Source organism: Salvelinus fontinalis, chromosome 2, assembly GCF_029448725.1.
Source record: "Salvelinus fontinalis isolate EN_2023a chromosome 2, ASM2944872v1, whole genome shotgun sequence".
In the NCBI taxonomy this organism is placed as follows: domain Eukaryota; kingdom Metazoa; phylum Chordata; class Actinopteri; order Salmoniformes; family Salmonidae; genus Salvelinus; species Salvelinus fontinalis.
This window is the reverse complement of record NC_074666.1, coordinates 27,239,836-27,260,334: the sequence shown is the minus strand read 5'-3', so window position 1 is coordinate 27,260,334 and position 20,499 is coordinate 27,239,836. Positions and strand designations below refer to the sequence as shown.

At 46.0% G+C, this 20,499-nt stretch overlaps 1 protein-coding gene across 3 annotated transcripts in view; it reads right to left on the bottom strand.

Moving 5' to 3' along the window:
* Positions 1-1,040: 1,040 nt before the first annotated feature.
* Positions 1,041-20,499, bottom strand: part of LOC129815425 (kinase suppressor of Ras 1-like) — a 34,799-nt gene continuing 15,340 nt past the window's right edge. Inside the window, exons 3-21 of one of the 3 annotated variants that reach the window (XM_055869259.1) lie at positions 13,562-13,709; positions 12,800-13,295; positions 9,664-9,845; positions 8,699-8,768; positions 8,481-8,564; positions 8,264-8,325; positions 8,055-8,164; positions 7,799-7,961; positions 7,080-7,121; positions 6,644-6,692; positions 6,487-6,544; positions 6,124-6,402; positions 5,818-6,014; positions 5,607-5,703; positions 3,479-3,612; positions 3,258-3,389; positions 2,988-3,123; positions 2,607-2,740; positions 1,041-2,173 (exon numbers count right to left, since the gene is read on the bottom strand). In XM_055869259.1, coding sequence (XP_055725234.1) covers positions 2,167-2,173; positions 2,607-2,740; positions 2,988-3,123; positions 3,258-3,389; positions 3,479-3,612; positions 5,607-5,703; positions 5,818-6,014; positions 6,124-6,402; positions 6,487-6,544; positions 6,644-6,692; positions 7,080-7,121; positions 7,799-7,961; positions 8,055-8,164; positions 8,264-8,325; positions 8,481-8,564; positions 8,699-8,768; positions 9,664-9,845; positions 12,800-13,295; positions 13,562-13,709 — 2,580 coding nt within the window. In that variant the 3' untranslated portion in view covers positions 1,041-2,166. Of the gene's footprint in view, positions 2,741-2,987; positions 3,124-3,257; positions 3,390-3,478; positions 3,613-5,606; positions 5,704-5,817; positions 6,015-6,123; positions 6,403-6,486; positions 6,545-6,643; positions 6,693-7,079; positions 7,122-7,798; positions 7,962-8,054; positions 8,165-8,263; positions 8,326-8,480; positions 8,565-8,698; positions 8,769-9,663; positions 9,846-12,799; positions 13,296-13,561; positions 13,710-20,499 lie in introns of all 3 variants that reach the window. The other 2 variants (XM_055869248.1, XM_055869267.1) reach the window with 2 other exon arrangements.

Below are 20,499 nucleotides of genomic sequence, written 5' to 3'. Positions count from 1 at the left end.
CTTAGATACCACTGATATCGTCAATATAACATTTACTGCAGTCTTTCACTAAATCAACCCTACATGTTCCAATACAATACACTCACTCGCACATACACACTCACAAACACCAGCACACCAACTGAGGCAAGCAATCACAAACATAATACACACAAGCGCGCACAAAAGGTCATGTTTAAGGAGTAAATTATAGGATACTTTTGCGCCAGGCTCTTGTCCTATTATTTTTGCACTGTGAATGAATCTACTAAACTACTTGAATGGTCTACCTCTACACCACTCACAGGCTGATAGAAGGCATCTCTTGCTTCTCTGTGGCGCCCTCCTACGTCTTTTAATAATCAGGGCACTCACTTCATCATCAAATACCTTCAGTCATAAATAACCAACATATTTCCATTTCCAGTGGGTAGTGAGATGATGAGAGGAAGGTCCCATTGCATGCTGACACCTGTGAACTGTCAACATATTCATTCGTCATTCATGCACTGAGCCGTTTTCAAATGTATGGTTTCATCAGATTCTACTCAGACAAGCAACACGGAGACAAGAGTCAATTAAATCATGCTCTCCCAACTCCTGAGACATTTGTCCTTTCAAATTTCATGGAACAAAAAAAGAAACACTACAAAAATGATTACTTTAAATAGGAACCAACAACCAAAGGTGACAGTTTGTTTCTTATAGTTTTTTTCTCCTGTTGAAATAGTGTACAGGTAATGAGTGACCAGAAGGCAGACATGGGCCAGCACGATGACAGTGTCGCAGCGCATGCCATCAAAAAACTGCAGATAGCTGAGGGGTAAGAATCAAGAGGCAGTTGGATTACATCACTCAAGCAGCCTGAAGCATCAAGACCACAATGAGAAAAGAGGAGGGAGTGAATGCAGAGGTACATTTGTGATAGGAGTTAAAACCATTGTTTTGACCCAGCGAGTGTCTGGGCCGCGTCGTCTGGGAGCCCCCAGCAGGAAGAACCCCATCACAGCAGCACAGAGAGGAGAGAGAGCAGGGCAGGCTGCAGATGGAGCAGAACATAGTAGAGCAGCCGTTAGCCACCAGGCACAGGCCACAGCACACCAGTCAGTCTTATCACAGACACCACAAACCAGTTAGTCACAAGTCTCAGATAGTCCAAAAAGCAAAAAATAAATAAAATAAAAAAGGCAAGAAGTTTTGAGATGAAGGAAGGAAAGTTGAGGGGAGGTAGCGAAGCACTACTGTTAACCTCCTCAGTCCAGCACCCTTCACTCCCACACAACCAAACACTACAGTTTAATAGACATGGAAGATCAGGCTGTGGGTTAGTGGAAGCAGTGTCTGTATCAGGCAGAGTCAATGTTTTGATCAATCCTAAGAGTTAATGATTTCAGGAGCATGCAAGGCAGACCCAGGCTTTGTTTGTTTTGCATTGCTTATATTTCATAGTGACGGCTACAACCTATATTAGGAAGACAGAAAACACAAAGAGAGAGAGAGAACAAAGGAAAACATGGAGGTTAGAGACTGCTGGTGAAACTATGCTAACAGGTGTAACATTGAGAGAATAAGACCAGTGCAGTAGAGTAGACAGGTAAATACTTCAACATGAAACAAGGGTCCAGATTTATGTACCACAGAAAACTCAGATGAGCTTTCTCACAGAAAGCTTTTTCAGGATTCACAAGCCCATGCAAAGTGTCCCAACAGACCATGGCAAACACCATGCAAGCTGGTACGTGCTTCTCTTCCCATTCAAGCTCTGGCATGCTATGCAGACAGACTTTGTTGGGGCATCTGTGGTATCATTCCTGATAGTGTTGGAAGAGGCCAGCGTGTGTTTGCATACAAACAGAAGACCAGTAGTTAAGCCAGTTCCACTAGCAGAGAGTTGTTGAACTGATGGTGGCTGTTACTGGACAACAGGTTCATGTGAGAGAAGACTCCACCCATGGGCCTTTGAGTGACAGACATGCAGTATGTAGTGAATGAGGAAGTTACAGAGAACGAGCAGGAGAGAGATGATAGGAGAGGTGGAGAGAAATCTGGACCAGGTACTGTATATCTAACATATGAGAAGAGGAGAGGGGTGTGGAGATGTAGGGGTACAGAGCAGGTCAGGAAATAGTCCAGGAAAGGGAGGGACAAAACAATGCTTTTAAACACAAAAGTGCATTCAACTCACAGTCACATCCTGGGGGAGATAGAGTTTGGAAAGCAGAAGATAAAACAAAGAACATTCCCTTAGCATCACATATGGTTCATTTCTAAATGATAAATTATTCACCAATAGAAATCACCATCCCTCATATTACAGCGGTCAATGTATTTGTAGTGGACCATCAGATGCTAATGTGGCTCATGAATATTACGAACATAAACTACTACCAAGAGTCTACTCAGGCATACCCTGCCTGGTCCCCATTAGTTTTACATCAGTGGGCCTAATACCTCACAGCAATCTGGGGGTCATCCTTTACAAGCCTTCAGTTGAACCCCTTTGTTTTATACACAAGTCCATTCCAGACGAGTCAGAGCCCAGTCAGGGGTCAGAGTGCATCTCCGGGCAGGCAGGACATATACTCCTCCCATGCTTCTACCTCTACCTCCATCTCTAGGATACGTACTCTGCAGACTTCCAGAAGTGTCCAGGGTGGGACAGTCTCCGGTTGAGTTTGGGCAGCTTCTCCAGCATGTCAGCCAACTGGGTGAAGGTGGGCCGCTCCCTCAGGTCATAGGCCCAGCAGGCAGACAGGATCTCCTACACACACATACACAGGAGGTATTAATGTCTTTAGTTCGTGCCAACACAATGCAGAGATTTATCCTATACTCAGCTTTAATGTCTCCTCTATTCTAACAAGGTCATCCCGTAAAAACATAGCATTCGTCTAGAAAATATCCTCACCTGCACCACAAGGATACATTTTTTTTAATGTGCATAAATTTCTGCATGATTCCACCACAATGTGATCTGGCCCCCTGAGGTGCTTAACCCCTCCACTCACCGTGACCTCCTTTCCAAGGCTGATCTCAGCCAGGACCTTCTTGATGCCCTCACCACTCCCCACCTGCCAGATGGTAGCCTCCACAGGCTGGTTGGTGATAGGCCAGTCCCTGGCTTGGAGCTCGTACCAAATGGTGCTAAAAGGGGGCAACCAGCAATATGGTCATTCCCCAGAGCCAGTTAACTGTAAACTGATGCATTCTCAGAGAGAAAAAAACATTGTGCTACTAATGATAAAGAAAAGATACATCAGAATGTGTTAAGATTGTACCCAAAGGCGTAGACGTCTGCAGCGTTGGAGAATGGCAGGTGGTCCTCATTGTTTCCAGGACTCATCCTGCGTACGATCTCTGGCGCCAGGTAACAGATCCAGCCATGTGGAAGCTTCAGCTCATTGTCTCGCCTGTGAAGCAAGACACACACACACAGTCACCCACTGAGCATTCACCAGCTGAGACGATAGCTGTAGGAACCAATATGCAGAGTCCTTACCTCCCCTCCTGAACCACTCCAGAGATTCCAAACAGACCAAAGTCTGTAATAATCACTTTATTGGTGTCATGAAAGACGTTCTTCGACTTCAAGTCCTTGTGGACAATGCCTTTGGCATGCAGATAGCCCATTCCCTGTGTAGATTGAAGGATGCAAATAAGGACATAGAGTAAATATACATTACACATTTATACTGAACAAAAATATAAACGCAACATGTAAAGTGTTGGTCCCATGTTTCATGAGCTGAAATAAAAGATCCCAGGAATGTTCCATACACACAAAAATATTATTTCTCTCAAAATGTGTGCACAAATTAGTTTACATCCCTGTTAGTGAGCATTTCTCCCATGCCAAGATAATCCATCCACCTGACAGGTGTGGCATATCAATAAGATGATGAAACAGGTGATCATTACACAGGTGCTGGGGACAACACAAGGCCACTAAAATGTGCAGTTTTGTCATTGCAAAATGCCACAGATGTCTCAAGTTTTGAAGGAGCATGCAATTGGCATACTGATTGCAGGAATGTTCACCAGAGCTGTTGCCAGAGACTTGAATGTTCATTTCTCTACCATAAGCCGCCTCCAACATCGTTTTAGAGAATTTGGCAGTAGGTCCAACCGGCCTCACAACTACAGACCATGTGTAACCATGCCAGCCCAGGACCTCTACATTCACCTGCTGGATCGTCTGAGACAAGCCACCTGGACAGCTGATGAAACTGTGGATTTGTACAACCAAGACATTTCTGCACAAACTGTCAGAAATCGTCTCAGGGAAGCTCCATTGCGTGCTCGTCGTCCTCACCTGGGTGTTGACATGACTGCTATTCGCCATCGTAACCGACTTCAGTGGGAAAATGCTCACCTTTGATGGCCACTGGCATGCTGGAGAAGTGTACTCTTTACAGATGAATCCCTGTTTCAACTAGTTGGAATCGGCTAAACTTTGAACATTGAGATATTAAATGAATGATAGGAAATGAAAGAGACTGGGTTATGTTAGAAGTTAATGATTTTCAGAAGAAAGAAGAAGGCTTTGGAATGTGTTTGATGGAGGAGAGGAGAGCGATGTGTTGATACAGGGGAGACAGATGGACATCTGTGTATTAGATGAAAGAGGGGTTGAGGTCAGAGAACCTGTTACCCTCTTTATTAGCTTCCTGTAGAGCCATAAAATGTAAGGATTGGAGAGAAAGGGGGATGCATGTAAACTGTGAAGTCTGAAATATTTTGCTGTCTGATTTCAGCTGTACAGAACCTTTGGGGATGATTAAACTTGGTTAAAGCTTCTCTAGTGTCCGTGAGTTATTTACTCTGAAAAATAAGAACCTAACAAACTGTACCGGCAGATGGCAGGTACGTAGTGTGGCGTAGTGTGGGCGAGTGGTTTGCTTATGTCAATGTTGTAAACAGAGTGCCCCATGGTGGGCAGGCATAAGCTATGGACAACAAACACAATTGCATTTTATCGATGGCAATTTGAATGCACAGAGATACCGTGACTAGATCCTGAGGCCCATTGTCGTGCCATTCATCCGCCGCCATCACCTCATGTTTCAGCATGATAATGCACGGCCCCATGTCGCAAGGATCTGTACACAATTCCTGGAAGCTGAAAATGTCCCAGTTCTTCCATGGCCTGCATACTCACCAGACATGTCACCCTTTGAGCACGTTTGGGATGCTCTGGATCGACGTGTACGACAGCGTGTTCCAGTTCCCGACAATATCCAGCAACCTCGCACAGCCATTGAAGAGGAGTGGACAACATTCCACAAGCCACAATCAACAGCCGGATCAACTCTATGAGAATGAGATGTGTCGCGCTGCATGAGGCAAATAGTGGTCACACCAGATACTGACTGGTTTTCTGATCCACACCCCTACTTTTGTTTTTAAGGTATCTGTGACCAACAGATGCATATCTGTATTATCGTCATGTGAAATCCATAAAATAGGGCCCAATTCATTTATTTCAATAGACTGATTTCCTTAAATGAACTGTAACTCATTGAAATTGTTGCATGTTGCATTTCTTTCGTTGGTTAGTGTGTGTATATATATACTATATAACACACACACGTACAAATGTGAAAGTATTGAACAGGGACAGAAGTTACCTTTACAATTTCTTGAGCAATTTGCCTCGTCTTGTTTATATCCAGTGTGTTTTTGGTGTCTCGAACGACAGAGTATAGTGTCCTCCCTTTACAGAAACTAGAGAAACACTTGAATTAACAAATGGAACTAAACAAATAAACAACAGCTATGGTTGACTGAATATAACAAAAGGATAAGTTAATTTTCTAGATGTGATTTAGCCCCTCCTACCTGGTGATGATGGCAAGGTGGGGAGGGGCCATGCATGCCCCCATGAAGAGGACCACGTTCTCATGACGGGTCTGTCTGTAGTTCATCACCTCCTTCTTAAACAGCTTCAGGTGGTCCTGGTTGTTCCCATCTATCTCCAGCAGCCTGATGGCCACCTCTCCATGCCAACGGCCCTTATGCACCTTGCCCCAACGGCCCTGGAGTGAGTGATTTAATGACAGTTTGAGAAACAGACTTTAGATGGGTTTAAAACTGAAAACACTGATAGTTTGATGCAAATATAGCTCATTCTATATTTTAGATCACCTTCCCAATGAGCTCTCCCAGGTCCAGCTGTTCGAAGGGGATGTCCCACTCCTGCAAGTAGACACTGGTCTGGCTGGCCTTACGGGAGATGGGACCTTTCCAGCGACCTCCCCTTGAGTTGGGCAGGTCATCCAACTCATCACCATCACACTCACCATCCGAACCCCCATTCATCTCACTCCCACCCCCATCTTCATCATCATCTTCCTCCTCCTCATCTTCTTCCTCCACTACTGGGTCTGGGTCGATCTCAGGTTCAACCACCTCCTCCTCTTCCTCCTGTAGGACATTCATGCATGTTGGGTTTTGGGCATGTGTCTGCATGTGTCACAGTTACTTCGCACGCACATACTCCGTTTTTACCTCTCCGTCCTCATCCTCGGCCAGTTCAGAGTGTATGTCATCTGCTGGTTCAGTCTCACTGTTGAGACAGGGTAAGCCACAGTCACAATGTCAGAGTATGCAGAGTATTGTACCATTAAAACACTATTGATAAATTAAATAGACAGGCAAGCCTTACACTGTGTCATGGAGGGCTTCAGAGTGCAACATAGAAGAACTGGACACATCTGGGAGAAAAAAATACAAATGTTCAGTATATTTTTATTATAATGTGGCTTTTTGCTTGTAAAGACAAAATTGCGTCCCTCATGTAGTTCCTTTGCCCACTTATATTGTTGCTTTGCCATAGCAATGTGTTGACAACATCCACCATAACGAGACATGCAATTCCCAAACTCCCCAGCAGGTGGCACAGAGACCCATCTCCACATGAGACAATGCAGTCTAAATCACACAACACATTATTCTAAAACATTCACAAATGCACAACTTTGTCATGTAATTCACTAAGCCTGTGAGTACATGCAGGAGATAGAGAGAATTGACAAGGCTGGGGATGTGGGCAGGTGTGAGCGCAGCACAACAGTCTGTCTGGGACCGTACTGTAAACTCACCAGGGAAGATAAACTGCTGTCTATGCTGAAAGTAGCAGGCAGCTTAGGGAAAAGACAGGGAAGAACAAGCATGGAGTGGAGAGAGAGACTCTGGGTTAGAGTAGCCGTTAAAATAACCCCAGTCACTCCCACCCCCCTGAGGAGTGGTATTAATGCAGAGAGGGAGAGAGAGGGAGGACAACCACTTCTGCCCGGCCATTACATTCCACGTTTAACGTTCAACATTCGCTAAACAGGAAATGTGACTCAGGGAGACCTTCTGTGTAATCAAGAACACAATGCAAGCATGCGCTTTGATAGTGGGAGTATGCTGGCTTATTTTTGTGCAGTGGACATGCTTGTGTGGTTAAGTGTATATTAATTTGTGTGTTTGCATGTGTGTATATTCATTTGTGTGTTTGCATGTGAGAGAGTGTGAGAGAGAGAAAGGGAGACACTCCAGGTGATTGTGTGTGTCTGTTGAGGTGATTGTGTGTGTCTGTTGAGGTGATTGTGTGTGTCTGTTGAGGTGATTGTGTGTGTCTGTTGAGGTGATTGTGTGTGTCTGTTGAGGTGATTGTGTGTGTCTGTTGAGGTGATTGTGTGTGTCTGTTGAGGTGATTGTGTGTATTTGTTGAGGTGATTATGTGTATATTTTGAGGTGATTGTGTGTATTTGTTGAGGTGATTGTGTGTGTTTCTGTATTTGCATAGGCGTGTGACTGACGGTCAGGGACCTACCTGGGAAGTGGAAGCGGTTGTCCCGGTGGACCTTGGGTGAGGAGTTGGGGGGCGGGGTAGCACTGGGAGGGTTCTGGAAAGGGGCAGGGGAGGAGGGTGTGGAGGAGGTGGTGGAGGACGGGTTACTGCTGGAGTCCAACTGGTTCAGCGCAGGGGGGTGATCCTGACCGAAAGAGAAGAAATACACACTTGTCTGTTCTAACAGCACCATGCATATCATTATCATCAAAGGTGTGATGTAATATCCAATATCTACCTTTTTGGTGATGGCCTTTGGCAGTGTGCCAAACTGTGGTGTCTCTAATGGCCGGTCTACAGGGTTGTTGATGTCAGACGGCACAGACTCAGTCCTCCGGATTTTGGTGACTGGAAAGAAGAGATTGGGACCATTACACTAATGCTTGTTGAATCAAATGGGTAAACCATGAATCCATGGATGAACATGAGAAGCAAGAAAGGGCTTACTTGGCAGGAAAGAGATTCTGCAGGAGGGAGCTTCTTTAGTACACTTGTTATGGCACTTTAACCTGCAGACAGGAAACCACCAATCAGAGAACAGTAGAGAACAACTGATCACCAAAAGAAGATGAAGTTGTATTTTTTTTGCATCGTAGAGACACTCAATCCAACACCAGAACATCTCAGAGACTCCTCCATCTCCTCCTCTCCTTACTCCAATCACCTGCAGTGTTTACACTTCACACCAAACATCATGTTCTTCTGACAGACCTGACACGTCTGGGACAGCCACGACTTGGTGGAAAACCTTCACACAGAATCCTCAATTACTTAAACCATCAATCCTTTTTTGCTCTATATACTGTGGATTTAAAGTATATTTGACATTTGTATCATGGTAGTCTCTGGCCTAAAGGTGTATGACATGAGGTAGTTGCCAACCTGTGAGTGACGGCCAGGCCTATGTCTCTCCTCACTGCCTGTGGGGAGCCACGGTGCAACCCCATGTTATCTAGAGAGAGAGAGATGTCAAACACTAGTAGTCAAACGAACCTTGACAGAGGAGGATTTGCCTAAACATTAAGTATTAGCACAGATATGGCAATTTATTTATGAAGTTTAGTGGCTACTATCAAAAATGAAATCACTGGTGCTTAGAGAATTGCAAAATGTTGTTACCTTTCCCAAAATTCCCAGGATTTCCAGAAATCCCCGCTGGAAGACTCCTGGAAATTCCCAGAATTTTGCAACCCTAGTGTTGATGTTGCTTATAACTTGCCACACTATGTGCCAATCCAATGAAAAACATTTACTGTTCATTTTACAAGTGAAAATGAATTTGCGTGAGACCTAATGACGTTGGTTTGGTAGGTGAATCTCCTACACATTAATCATTATGGACAAATACACTATGTGCCAAACCAATGAAAAACATTTACTGTTCATTTTACAAGTGAAAACGAATTTGCGTGAGACCTAATGACGTTGGTTTGGTAGGTGACGCTCCTACACATGAATCATTACAGACACGAAACGGCACGCATGCAACTGCACACACACACGACTTTGTGGGAGTGTTAGATTTCTCTCTAAGCTGTCGAATGAATTGGAAGAGTAATGTCATTTCGCTAGAACCGATGGAACAGAAAACGCTCCCTCCCCCACATCACAGCCCTCAGATGGAACAATCCCAGCAATCTACTGACAGAAACACTCTCAGCCAGACTGGGACGGCTACTGTGACCCCACAGCCAGCTACTGGGAAATACATTCGGCTCTTTACAAAGAGCACACATACAAACGGTCTATTTCATCTGAGTAAGTCACCATGCATTTACCAATCTATTTCAGTGAAGATTCCTTACATATAGCCTAAACGGGGTAAGTCAAAATGTATTTGTACTCACTCTTGAGGTGAGATGAATGCTCCTCCATCAGTGTAGGGGTGCCAGGTAGGGTGTAGGGGGCGGGGGCAGGAGTGGAAACCCCAGGGGTGCGGGCAGCCCGGTGGGGGGAACGGGAGGGTGAGTCCTCACAGCCATTCCCATTGATCTGAACATTGAGGAACAACTTATTCTTCTTTGCACACCTGAGGGGAACAAAGAACTCTGGGACGTCAGTACAGTGGCCCACTGCTGCCCTCACATCCTCATATCAACACACAGTCAACACTGGATTACTCAATGACAATCCAAAATGGGCCTCCATACAGATCATCTTTCACCAGAGATAATTATCTAATGGCCATACTGTATGAACAATGTTATGTAAGTGTCATAGAGGTGAGGAAGACAGGCAGGGAGGGAGGCAGTAGCAGCATGCCTTGGCAGAGAGGAGATAGAGCAACACGTATATTGAACATTTGAGTCATTTAGCAGACGTTCTTATCCAGAGTGACTTTTAGAGTTAAGTGCCTTGCTCAAGGACACAGACACATTTTTTACCTTGTTGACTCGGGATTCGAACCAGCAACCTTTCAGTTACTGGCCCAATACTCTAACCACTAGGCTACCTGCTGCCATTTGGAGGACAATACAATTAAATAAATAAAAACAGGCACAGGGAAGACTGAGCCACACCCTCCACCACAGGGGAGTAGAGCTTAGCAGAGCACAGGCCAAAGGGCTTTGCGTCCTCTTCCTGGTCAGGAATAAAGAGCGCTGATCCAGAAGCACACAGTCCCACTGCCTGCCCGCCTGCTTTCTCTGGGCTCCACACAGTGGAGAAGGCCACGTCTGTCTGTAACTCCCTATGCCTCCGCTCACACTCATCAGTGTCCTCACAGGCTAGGTCTGGGGTCATAGGGTATACTTCTATATACATGTACATAATGTATGTATCATTAAGCTGTAGTATCAGTCCTGTTTAAATACTTCTGTCTAGTCAGGTTTCATTATGGCTGAGCTTTCCATCACTAATGCAACATCATTACAAACAGGATATTACTGATATGCGTTAGTAAACTCAGAAAAAAAAGAAATGTCAGGACCCTTTTTCAGGACCCTGTCTTTCAAAGATAATTTGTAAAAATCCAAATAACTTTAAAGATCTTCATTGTGAAGGGTTTAAACACTGTTTCCCATGCTTGTTCAATGAATCATAAACAATTAATGAACATGCACCATGGGAACGGTCGTTAAGACACTAACAGCTTACAGACGGCAGGCAATTAAGGTCCCAGTTATGAAAACTTAGGACACTAAAGAGGCCTTTCTACTGACTCTGAAAAACACCAAAAGAAAGATGCCCAGGGTCCCTGCTCATCTGCGTTAACGTGTCTTAGGCATGCTGCAAGGAGGCATGAGGACTGCAGATATGGCCCGGGCAATAAATTGCAATGTCCGTACTGTGAGATGCCTAAGACAGCCCTACAGGGAGACAGGATGGACAGCTGATCGTCCTCGCAGTGGCAGACTACGTGTAATAAAAACCTGCACAGGATCGGTACATCCAAACATCACACCTGCGGGACAGGTACAGGATGGCAACAACAACTGCCCGAGTTACAACAGGAACGCACAATCCCTCCATCAGTGCTCAGACTGTCCGCAAAAGGCTGAGAGAGGCTGGACTGAGGGCTTGTAGGCCTTTTGTAAGGCAGGTCCTCACCAGACATCACCGGCAACAACGTCGCCTATGGGCACAAACCCACCGTCGCTGGACCAGACAGGACTGGCAAAAAGTGCTCTTCACTGACGAGTCGCAGTTTTGTCTCACCAGGGGTGATTGTCGGATTCGCGTTTATTGTCGAAGGACAGAGGGTTAGACCGAGGCCTGTACTCTGGAGCGGGATCGATTTGGAGGTGGAGGGTCCATCATGATCTAGTGCGGTGTGTCACAGCATCATCGGACTGAGCTTGTTTTCATTGTAGGCAATCTCAACGCTGTGCGTTACAGGGAACACATCCACCTCCCTCATGTGGTACCCTTCCTGCAGGCTTATCCTGACATGACAATGCCACCAGCCATACTGCTCGTTCTGTGTGTGATTTCCTGCAAGACAGGAATGTCAGTGTTCTGCCATGGCCAGCGAAGAGCCCAGATCTCAATCCCATTGAGCACGTCTGGGACCTGTTGGATCAGAGGGTGAGGGCTAGGGCCATTCCCCCCAGAAATGTCCGGGAACTTGCAGGTGCCTTGGTGGAAGAGTATGGTAACATCTCACAGCAAAAACTGGCAAATCTGGTGCAGTCCATGAGGAGGAGATGCACTACAGTACTGAATGCAGCTGGTGGCCACACCAGATACTGACTGTTATGAACCCCCCTTTGTTCAGGGACACATTATTCCATTTTTGTTAGTCACATATCTGTGGAACTTGTTCAGTTTATGTCTCAGTTGCTGAATCTTGTTATGTTCATACATGTATTTACACATGTTAAGTTGGCTTTTTTTGCTGAGTTTATGTGTGTTTAATAGGTAAACTCATCTAGGCGGCTGTTTCTGAGATGCTGGATCCGGCGTGCCTGGCAGCGACGATCATACCACGCTCAAAGTCGCTTAGGTCACTCGTTTTGCCCCTTCTCGTTCAATTGAACAGTAACTGAACGTCTCGATGCCTGTCTGCCTGCTTTATATAGCAAGCTACGGCCACGCTTTCGTGAAGGGGGTGGTGTACTTAATAACCTGTATGTGTGTGTCTTGCCCTGATTTGAGAATCAGGCCATAGAAAAGCTTCCTGTTTTGGCATTACTCATCATCTCTGGGAATCTGTGGGGATTAGCTCTGGCCGTATACCCATTAAGGCAGCAGCAGGCAGGATATGGTGTGTGTGTGTGTGAGTACAAGTGTGTGTGAAAAGCCCTGCCCTTAAACATCCAGTTGTAACATCATAATAGGGTGGAGGTGTGTCCTATATCAACACTGTTCCAAGATTTTGAGCTGTGTGGAAAACTGCCCAGACACTGGTCACGATAACATCACAGGCAAGCAAAATAACTTTTTAGAAATCTCTCGTCAAGGGGACCACCATGATTACTCTAGGTCATAAAGGACTGGAAGTCACACACAAAGCCTAGGGCATGGGAACAAGAAGTGACCTACTTGTTGGTTGGCGGCTCCTCGATGCGGTTCCCCAGCTGGGACTCGTGGCTCTTGCTGCGGGTCAGGGTGATGTTGGGCAGAAGGTGCAGCACCTTGCGGGAGGGGGGCGGCGGGGTGCAGGGGGGCTTCAGCCTGTGGCGTCTCTTGGAGGGCGGGGTGAGGGGCGGGGGGGAGTTGTGCCCGTGGAGTCGCCCCTGTCGGGCGGCAGAGAGGGGGAAGGGGTCTGTGAGGGGGCTGTCAGCGTAAACGTATGCCCCGTGGGCCTCGGGACCAGGCATTGTAGACACGGAGAAGGACCGGGGATGGGCACAGGCGGTGCAGGGGGTGGAGGGAGTGGATGGGGTGGTGGGGGGCCGAGCAAGAGGAGAGGGGCTGTGGGGGCGCATTGGACCCCCCATCCCTCCCAAAAGCTGGTCGGGAGGCAGCAGCAGAGAGCCACTTTCTCGCCGGGTGGGCTCAGAGAACCAGGGCCCCCCATCCTCTCTTAGCTCTCCATCTATAGGGGAGACACAGAAAAGGGTTACAGACCTGTTAGTCATACTAGCACATTCCACCCCACAACCCCTTAACCTAGTGTCTTTTGTCCTACAACATAACCTTACCCTGGGTGGCAGCCTGCTGCTGCTGGCAGGGATAATAGAGCAGAACCAGCCTGGCGCTGAGACTAACAGTCAGTAAACCTCCACAGAGACAGGTCAGATCAGGCAGATTCTCCAAGGGACGGACAGACAGAGAAAGCCTACCAGCCAGACAGACACCCACCTGATTCAGTGGCACTCTTCAGGCAGGAGAGGGCAGCGCTGAGCCTGGAACACTCCTCTATACTGGAGCCCAGTCTCCTCATGGTCTCCCGCACGTGAGAACCTGGCATCTGCAGCAAGGCATCCAAGGACAGCTTCACCGGCACCGCCTGGCGAGAGGAGCAGAGAGAGACAAGGTCAGGAGGAGGTGAGTGATCAGTACCACCACACACTATCCAGACGGACCTCTCCATACAGTACAACGTGATAGAGCACGGATAAATACAACATAACCACGGATCATTTTTTAAATAAAAGAAAACATTTATACCCCTTTCTCTCCCCAATTTCGTGGTATCCAATTGGTACTTACAGTCTTGTCTCAACCCAGAATCTCTGCAAGTCCCGTACGGAGTCGGGAGAGGCAAAGGTCAGGAGAGGCGAAGCCGAACTGCTTCTTGACACAGTGCCCACTATACCCGAAAGCCAGCCGCACCAATGTGTCAGAGGAAACAACGTACACCTGGCGACCGTGTCAGCGTGCACTGCACCCGGCACGCCACAGGAGTCGCTAGTGCACGATGGGACAAGGACATCCCTGCCGCTGGGCCAATTGTGTGGCGCCCCATGGGTCTCCCGGTCTCGGCCGGCTGCGACAGAGCCTGGACTAGAACCCAGAATCTCTAGTGGCACAGCTAGCACTGCGATGCAGTGCCTTAGATCACTGCGCCACTCGGGAGGCAGACGTATACATCTTACACTAGTATGCTAGTATCCAACTCGCCTATGCGAGTTGGGAGAGGATTCATCGCTATCATGCGATGAAATTCTGAATTAAGACACCGACTTCCTGTGTCAAAATAAAAATAAAATAATCCAGTTAAAAATCGCCTCAACAATCCAATCCCTCTCCCTCCCTCTTCGCCAGACACAAAAGGTGATCGTTGTTCATTCTCATCAACCAGAACCAGCCAGCACAGACAGACATCTATCTCCAGATATATCCACAGAGCAGGACAGGACAGGCCAGAACAGGAGCTGAGACCAGCAAGTACAGACTGACTGACTGGCCAAAGCCCCCTGGGTCCTTCCACCTAGAGGAGAACAAAGAAACTCGGAACAATGAGGGTCTTCGAACAAATGCTCCATCTTCTGGCTAGAAATAGAGATTTGATTCCATTGGTGGTGGCACAGCAGCGTGACTGTTTGTGTCGCAAACAGTAAACACCATCCATTCCCAGTAGTTTCTCTGTGCATCACTCACAGTCTACTTGTGTGCACTCAAATCCACCACACAAATGAGAAATGAATGCAAAATGGTGAGAAAATGTATTCCATGGTCAATAGAACATAACTATTGTGGCAATAGTTTTGGAATTGAAATTATTCGCAAGCCTGTGAGTTGTTGCCTGTATTGGTTTAGGACTTTCAGTCACCTTCTTGAAGTGTGTCATTCTAACATTGTGTACCTGGATATACATTACGCTGTCTAACAACATGAGTTGTTATGCCCGTACTTCAGACATACCTTTGTCCTCTCATCTATGGGTTGACTACCCTATATTACAGCCTATTTTACCAGCCACTCCCGACTCCCCGAATCATCCTATGTCTCAAAGGTGAGCTGTAACCAATAACTATGTCCTCAGGACAAGCTGTGAGCATGTGCACAAACACCACCAAAACAGTTAGGTGCAACCAAGAGACATGACAATGAGAAGAGATTCACTAAACAGCCGGGTCTAGTGCTTCAGGCTGGATCACCACTGGCACAAACCATCATGAAACCTTCATCTAAACAAACAAACCCAACACTCTGCAGGCTGGATCACCACTGGCACAAACCATCATGAAACCTTCATCTAAACAAACAAACCCAACACTCTGCAGGCTGGATCACCACTGGCACAAACCATCATGAAACCTTCATCTAAACAAACAAACCCAACACTCTGCAGGCTGGATCACCACTGGCACAAACCATCAGGAAACCTTCATCTAAACAAACAAACCCAACACTCTGCAGGCTGGATCACCACTGGCACAAACCATCATGAAACCTTCATCTAAACAAACAAACCCAACACTCTGCAGGCTGGATCACCACTGGCACAAACCATCAGGAAACCTTCATCTAAACAAACAAACCCAACACTCTGCAGGCTGGATCACCACTGGCACAAACCATCATGAAACCTTCATCTAAACAAACAAACCCAACACTCTGCAGGCTGGATCACCACTGGCACAAACCATCAGGAAACCTTCATCTAAACAAACAAACCCAACACTCTGCAGGCTGGATCACCACTGGCACAAACCATCAGGAAACCTTCATCTAAACAAACAAACCCAACACTCTGCAGGCTGGATCACCACTGGCACAAACCATCATGAAACCTTCATCTAAACAAACAAACCCAACACTCTGCAGGCTGGATCACCACTGGCACAAACCACCAGGAAACCTTCATCTAAACAAACAAACCCAACACTCTGCAGGCTGCCCAACACAGTCCTGGGATTAGACATGCGCAGTCAAAACCCAAACAGCTGTGTGAAATGACAATGTCCAATGAGCAAAAAACAGTGGCACACCGCCGAAAATTGGACGCTTTAAGATGGCATGAAGGTCATAACAGCAGGAAAAGCCATGTTGTTTCTGTACCATTTAAGTTAAAAAAAAAATCTGCCTCCAGAAAACATTTATTTTTACAACCGGATAGAACACGTTTGATTTAAAATATACTTACAGAATTATTGAGCTGTAGCTTTGTTTACATACCATGTGGAAGAGTTAACATGATGAAGAGATCTACTCATTCCAGCGAGAGGAATCCACTACTTCCACAACCCTCAAGTCATACACCACCAATAACCCCACTATCCAGCCATCTCTCCCTCCATCTTAGCCAAGCCATTGGCTCCTCCTTCCCTGCCCCTCCCTTCCTCCTCTCCCTCCCCCCTCGCCAAGCCATTGGCTCGTCGTTCCCTTCCCCTCCCTTCCTCCTCTCCCTCCCCCCTCTCCCTCCCTCTTAGCCAAGCCATTGGCTCATCCTTCCCTGCCCCTCCCTTCCTCTTCTCCCTCCCCCCTCTCCCTCCCTCTTAGCCAAGCCATTGGCTCCTCCTTCCCTGCCCCTCCCTTCCTCCTCTCCCTCCCCCCTCGCCAAGCCATTGGCTCGTCGTTCCCTTCCCCTCCCTTCCTCCTCTCCCTCCCCCCTCTCCCTCCCTCTTAGCCAAGCCATTGGCTCGTCCTTCCCTGCCCCTCCCTTCCTCCTCTCCCTCCCCCCTCTCCCTCCCTCTTAGCCAAGCCATTGGCTCGTCCTTCCCTGCCCCTCCCTTCCTTCTCCCTCTCCCTGCCTCCTCCAGTACAGGTCTAGGCACACAGCTCAGTCTGTGAGGTAGCCAGAGACACAGAGAGAAGAGGGGATACTGAGGACCTGGCTGAGTTGGGGTAAGTGTGTGAGTTTGACTACAGTCCGCCTTCTCTCCATAAAGTGCTGATGTCAGCCTGGCTACTCCAGGATCTGTGACTCACTGGCCAGGTCTAACCCTCAAGTTCAACACAGGTGTGATCACAGAGTCAGGAGGAGCCCCTGCTGGCCTGAAGCACATTGTGTGGATGGGAATGAACCCTGTAACCTTACAGAGCTAAAACCATTGTCTCACCAGCCTCAACAAGCTAAGAAGATATTCCTGGAAATACTGTATCTAAGACAAGAAATACTAATTTTCTATGTAACAAAAAGCATTTTCAGTTTCTCGGATATGTTCGGTCTGGGTTACATTCACGTGTAGAAGCAGGCTCATCCAGTTGGATGGCTTCCAGGAGCGCTGTCACAATGAGGCTTTTGGCATTACTTTCAATTAAGACCATAAGATACACACAGACCTGCAAGAGGCTCCCAACTTGATTTCCACAGATTTGGCTGGTTATGTAACATTATGTAAGCCTTGCTTGTTAGGCTAGTGGCCAATCTTCAAAAAGGGCTTTAGCTTTTGAGATACTCCTACCTGTTGTAAAACAAGTGCAACCATGCTTTTCCAGATCTCTAAGGTCTTCCATATAATAAATGGATGGTCGTATAAAAATATTTTACTGCAAAAGTGGTTAAATTGGGGGTGGGGTGGGGGGGGTGTTACATAGGCTCATGTAACAGAATATTGCTAGCTCTGATATTGCTCAAATTTGGAATACAAGAAGTCAATTGTCTGCCCTACATACACAAACAAACAGCATTAGAATATCTTACATTTGAGTCATTTAGACCTGTAAACACACAGATACAATAGGCAGAAATATCAACTGATAATATTTATGACTCCTGTAAATGTACATTTTTGGTAGTTGTTCAATAGATCACTTTAAGTCAAATTTGCTCTCATTCAGTGCTGTATGGTCTAGCCTGACAAAAATGCATACTGTTACACATGTTTTTTTATGTAGTGGCTATAGAGCCTCACAGTGGAGGTGTCATAATACCCATAAAATCTAGTGTGCAAACAGGGAAATGGTTCCAATCGTTTTTACTCCATTCATTTTTCCCATACGAAATTTTAGAAACACTTAAGTATAGACTTACCCTGGCGTGAAGTTTTGATAACCATAAAAAACTCTCTCGCACAAGGTGACCATTGGATTGTTCCGGTGCACTTTTATCCTGTTTGGATTGAGCTGGCACATTGCTTCTTCCAGACAATCATGTCCACCATCCTGCCTGTCTGCCCAGGGGTTTCTGTGTATTTTGACTGTGTAACGGTCCTGACCTGTTTTATGTTGTTTTTGTATGTGTTTAGGTCAGGGCATGTGTTGTGGGTGGGCAGTCTATGTTATCTGTTTCTATGTTGGTTTTGGTTGCCTGGTATGGCTCTTAATTAGAGGCAGGTGTTTTGCGTTCTCCTCTAATTAAGAGTCATATTTAGGTAGGGTGTTCTCACTGTTTGTTTGTGGGTGATTTGTCTTCCGTGTTTGTGTTAATTTTGCACCATACGGAACTGTATACGGTTTGTTCGGTTTATGTAGTCTGTTTCCTATTCGTGCGTTCTTCGTGTCTATGTAAGTTCTCATGTTTAGGTCAGTCTACGTCGTTTGTTATTTTGTATCATTTCAAGTATAGTTCGTGTTCGTTTTTCGTCTTGTTTAATAAATATGTGTTCAAACTTCGCTGCGCCTTGGCTTGATCACTACACCTCCTCTTCTTATGAAGAGAGAGAGGAACGCCGTTACAGACTGGGTGATGGTGAATGCAACCACACAAGTGCATAAGGCAGGAGTTCATTATAATGAACCAACACAACCTGACACTCATTCACAATAAATGCTATCAACTTACAGGGCGTGCATTGTCCTCATATGTACACATTTGGCTACCAACCATGGCTGGCCAGCCCATGTGACACCTGAACTGGACTAATGTGAAGAATGAGCTTTCATACTGAGGTGACTCATGCATTGGTCTGGGAAACTGCAGCAATCACAACATCCCGATATGGACATTTATGGCAAACAAGAGGCACCTTAGGATGGTAAAACTTGAAGTATGCTTGGTCATTGTCCATTTGGAAGACCCATTTGCGACCAAGCTTTAACTCCTTGACTGATGTCTTGAGATTCAATATATCCACATCATTTTCCTCCTCATGATGCCATCTATTTTGTGAAGTGCACCAGTCCCTCCTGCAGCAAAGCACCCCCACAACATGATGCTGCCACCCAGCGCTTCACAGTTGGGATGGTGTGCTTCGACTTGCAAGCGTCCCCCTTTTTCCCCCAAACATAATGATGGTCATTATGGCCAAACAGTTCTACTTTTGTTTCATCAGACCAGAGAACATTTCTCCAAAAAGTACGATCTTTGTCTCCATGTGCAGTTGCAAACCGTAGTCTGGCTTTTTTTATGGCGGTTTTGGAGCAGTGACTTCTTCCTTGCTGAGCGGCCTTTCAGGTTGTTGATATAGGACTCGTTTTACTGTGGATAAGGATACTTTTGTACCCGTTTCCTCCAGCATCTTTACAAGGTCCTTTGCTGTTGTTCTGGGATTGATTTGCACTTTTCACACCAAAGTACGTTAATCTCCTGAGCAGTATGACGTCTGCGTGGTCCCATGGTGTTTATACTTGCGTACTATTGTTTGTACAGATGAACATGGTACCTACAGGCATTTGGAAATTGCTCCCAAGGATGAACCAGACTTGAAGGTCTACAATTATTTTTCTGAGGTCTTAGCTGATATCTTTTGATTTTCCCATGATGTCAAGCAAAGAGGCACTGAGTTTGAAGTTAGGCATTGAAATGCATCCACAGGTACATCTCCAATTGACTCAAATGATGTAAATTAGCCTATCAAAAGCTTCTAAAGCCATGACATAATTTTCTGTAATTTTCAAAGCTGTTTTAAGGCACAGTCATCTTAGTGTATGTAAAATTCTGACCCACTGGAATTGTGATACAGTGTATTATAAGTGAAATAATCTGTCTGTAAACAATTGTTGGAAGAATTACTTGTGTCATGCACAAAGTAGATGTCCTAACTGATTTGCCAAAACTATAGTGTGTTAACAAGACATTTGTGAAGTTTTATTGACTCCAACCTAAGTGTATGTAAACTTCCGACTTCAACTGTATATGTGTGGAGCTGTGCTACATCCCTCACCGCCAACGCTTGTTAGTCATAGTCTATGACCTAGCTACATTCTAACTAACATTTCAGTAACCTGAGGTCACCCTCACAGGTTCTGTCACTCTCCACATCTCCTGCTGGGCCTGCCCCAGTCCGTAATCAATGCCAACCACCCACGGCCAAATGTATTACGGTTGCTTTCCTGTAACTTGGTTACGCTACTGTGTCCTTGTGTCGTGAACAGTAGTGTAAAGTACTTAAGTAAAAATACTTTGAAGCACTACTTAGTTTTTTTCAGTATATCTACTTTACTATTTATATTTTTGACAACTTTTACTT